The 3,120-nt window shown below is 35.3% G+C and overlaps 1 protein-coding gene across 2 annotated transcripts in view; it reads right to left on the bottom strand.

Moving 5' to 3' along the window:
- Positions 1-2,587, bottom strand: part of LOC128649891 (probable E3 ubiquitin-protein ligase HERC6) — a 282,469-nt gene extending 279,882 nt beyond the window's left edge. For both annotated transcript variants that reach the window (XM_053703418.1, XM_053703419.1), the window contains exon 1: positions 2,301-2,587. In XM_053703418.1, coding sequence (XP_053559393.1) covers positions 2,301-2,526 — 226 coding nt within the window. In that variant the 5' untranslated portion in view covers positions 2,527-2,587. The remainder of the gene's footprint in view (positions 1-2,300) is intronic.
- Positions 2,588-3,120: the final 533 nt, after the last annotated feature.

Here is a 3,120-nt window from a genome sequence, read left to right as displayed (position 1 = left end):
GTTAACCAGAGCTCTGAAGTCGCACTATCCCAACGCAAGTTAAATTGAATCGCGCTCAAGCGAACGCGTTTACTTTCAACTTGTAATAAGGGTGTTAAGCCATGATAAACCCCTTACTGCTCGCATGCAACAGTTTTCGCACCACTCGTAATCTAGCCCTTACTGGGCATGGAAGACAAATTAAACTATCGTGATTCAGATAAAGCGTACTATTTATTAAAAACAACAGCTTTCAAATTGACTTCTATTATCACATTTACTTCTTTTTCTCAACCTGAACAGGCAGCGGTGAGTGACAGCAGGGAACACACTAACAGCTCCTCTGCCTTTACTTACTGCTGAATGTCTTCTATCTAAAGAATGGTGCATTCTCAGTTGTGTTCTTTATTAAAGGGACAGTCTAATCAAAATTAAACTTTCATGATTCAGATAGAGCAACAATTTTAAGCAACTTTCTATTTTAATCCTATTATCAATTTTTTTTCTTTGTTCTCTTTGTATCTTTATTTTAAAAAGCAGGAATGTAAGCATAGGAGCCGGCCTATTTTTGGCTCAGCACCTGGGTAGCACTTTCTGATTGGTGTATAAAAGTAGCCACCAATCAGCAAGCGCTACCCAGGTGCTGAACCAAAAATGGGCCATCTTCTAAGCTTACATTCAAATAAAGATGCCAAGAGAACAAAGAAAATTTCATAATAGGAGTAAATTAGAAACTTACTTAAAATTGCCTGCACTATCTGAACCATGAAAAATTAATTTTGACTAAACTATCCCTTTAAATGATCACTGAATAATTGACAAATAAACAATAAAAAGACAATGCAATGGCACTTACTTTGATTTTGAAATCAGCAGTTATTTTTTTTTTTTTGTTTGCCAAATTTGAAAGTGAATCGAATGTTCCCTCCCCCTGTATCATGTTACAGCAATCAGACAATCACAAAATGCATATATGAATATGAGCATAAAAAGGAATGTGCACATTTTGATATTGAAAGTGTATTGTAAAGTTTTTTTGGGGGGGTTTCAGTTGCACACTTAAAGGGACACCAAACCCAAATTTTATATTTCATCATTCAGATAGAGCATGCAGTTTTAAGCAACTTTCTAATTTACTCCTATTCTCAAATTTTCTTCGTTCTCTTGCTATCCTTATTTGAAAATGCAGGAATCTAAGTTTAGGAGCCGGTCTATCTTTGGTTCAGCACTGCTGTAATGCTTGCTGATTGGTGGCTAAATGTAGTCACCAATCAGCAATTGCTATCCAGGGTTCTGAGCCAAAAATGGTCCGGGCTCCTATGCTTACATTCCTGCATTTTCAAATAAAGATAGCAAGAGAATGAAGAAAAATGTATATTAGGAGAAAATTAGAAAGTTGCTTAAAACTTCATGCTCTACCTGAATCATGAAAGAAAAAATTTGGGTTCAGTGTCCCTTTAATCTGAATCGTGAAACTTTTAAATTCTGACTTTAGTAGCTTCTAGCTAAACAGTTTATTATATAGTTTTACCACAGAGTGGCTAAAGCTACTGCACTCTAAAGTTGCTTGTATAACATTTTTTTACCTTCCCACTTTGTAGAAGACACCAATCAGTAAGTGTGAATCATCAGGTAATTGGATGTGCAAATTACTGAACTCAGTTACTAATTTTGCAATGTTTATAGGTCTTTTAATGTTGCTAAGGTTTTTACATTAGCTGGTAGCTTTGTAAAATGTTTCATACATCAGTTCTTGAAAAATGACCAAAAGTACCCCCATTTGATCCTGTAGGAGCTTAATATGAATAAGTATTAACAATAAGAGTTACTTGATTCTTGCTGTAGCTCTGAGTCATCAGAGAAAGTGAAACTGAATTCTACAGCCAGAGCACAGGGAAACGAAACTGGTTGAATTGAAGCTTTATAAGGCTGATTATACAGACAATGTACACCTGATATAGATAGCATAACAAAAAGATAATCTTTTCCTTCAGTAAATGAAATACAAGCACAAATCCATGTGTATTTAGATTGTGTCTGTGAAATGTATATATATTATTTATGCATTTACCACTAATTATGCACAAACATCAAATTGCTGTCCTATTTTTAGACAAAAAAAAGTTTAGTTAATAACCGCTATTTAAAGAGAAACAAAATGTTATCATCCCAGTTACACAAATTCTAAATTAACATTATATAGTTTTTCATTAAATATAAAATGTACTTTTTTCTGTAAAGATGCTTATTATGTGATATAAAAATGAAATTGTATAAATACCATTTATTTATACAGCTATAAGTGTATGTGATTCTCTCACCTATGGTACTGGAGTTATTTCTTGTGCCTAACTGTCCACTTGTGTTGTCTCCACAAGAGAATACGGTCCCATCTTCTAAGAGGAATAGGCTGTGCTTCCTTCCACTTTCTGCTTTCAGGACACTTGTTTTGCCCTGGAAGAATTCATTCTGTTTGAAAGGCACTACATCCCTCACCTCATCATCCAGCCCAAGCTGCCCACTGTGGTTATACCCCCAACAATACATGGATTACAGTAGATGCACAGCACAGAGAGAATTGCTGATGTGTTTGCCAAGCCTCCGGGTATCGGTGTGTCCTCCAGCTATTACTCATATACCTCTACCAGCTGACTGAAACAGTTTCCTCCCAGCAGGTTCAATTCTTCTAATCTTGTTTTTCTAGAGTTGTGATTTCTCATGACCCTTTTCACACAACTGTCACTCAAGATTATATATTTTGTTATGGGTGTCAGTACAGTTACAGATTTCTGCTATTTCTCAGTAGAAAAAGAGAGTTGTGAAGGAGGTTTAGGGTATGACAAACGGCCCATTAGGTAGGTGAGTCTTCTTGTCTGCTGCTCACACTCTATAAGCTTTCTCTTAACACCAACAAATTGTATTATTTAAAAAAACAATATACATCTTCCTATCAAAATTACAGACTTAAAATACGTCATTTTTTTTACCTTCCGACAATGATTTAAAGAGACAGTGTAAAAGGTAATTAACTCTTTCACTGCTGGTCCATTTCACACTCTTGCACTGAGGCTGTCTTTTAAACTCATTGCATTTACTCATCATCTTCAGCGCTTTTTCTGTGATTTAGACAAAGCATCATGT

This window comes from Bombina bombina, chromosome 2 (assembly GCF_027579735.1).
Source record: "Bombina bombina isolate aBomBom1 chromosome 2, aBomBom1.pri, whole genome shotgun sequence".
In the NCBI taxonomy this organism is placed as follows: domain Eukaryota; kingdom Metazoa; phylum Chordata; class Amphibia; order Anura; family Bombinatoridae; genus Bombina; species Bombina bombina.
The sequence above is the reverse complement of the archived record's forward strand: the minus strand, read 5'-3'. Positions and strand labels throughout refer to the sequence as shown.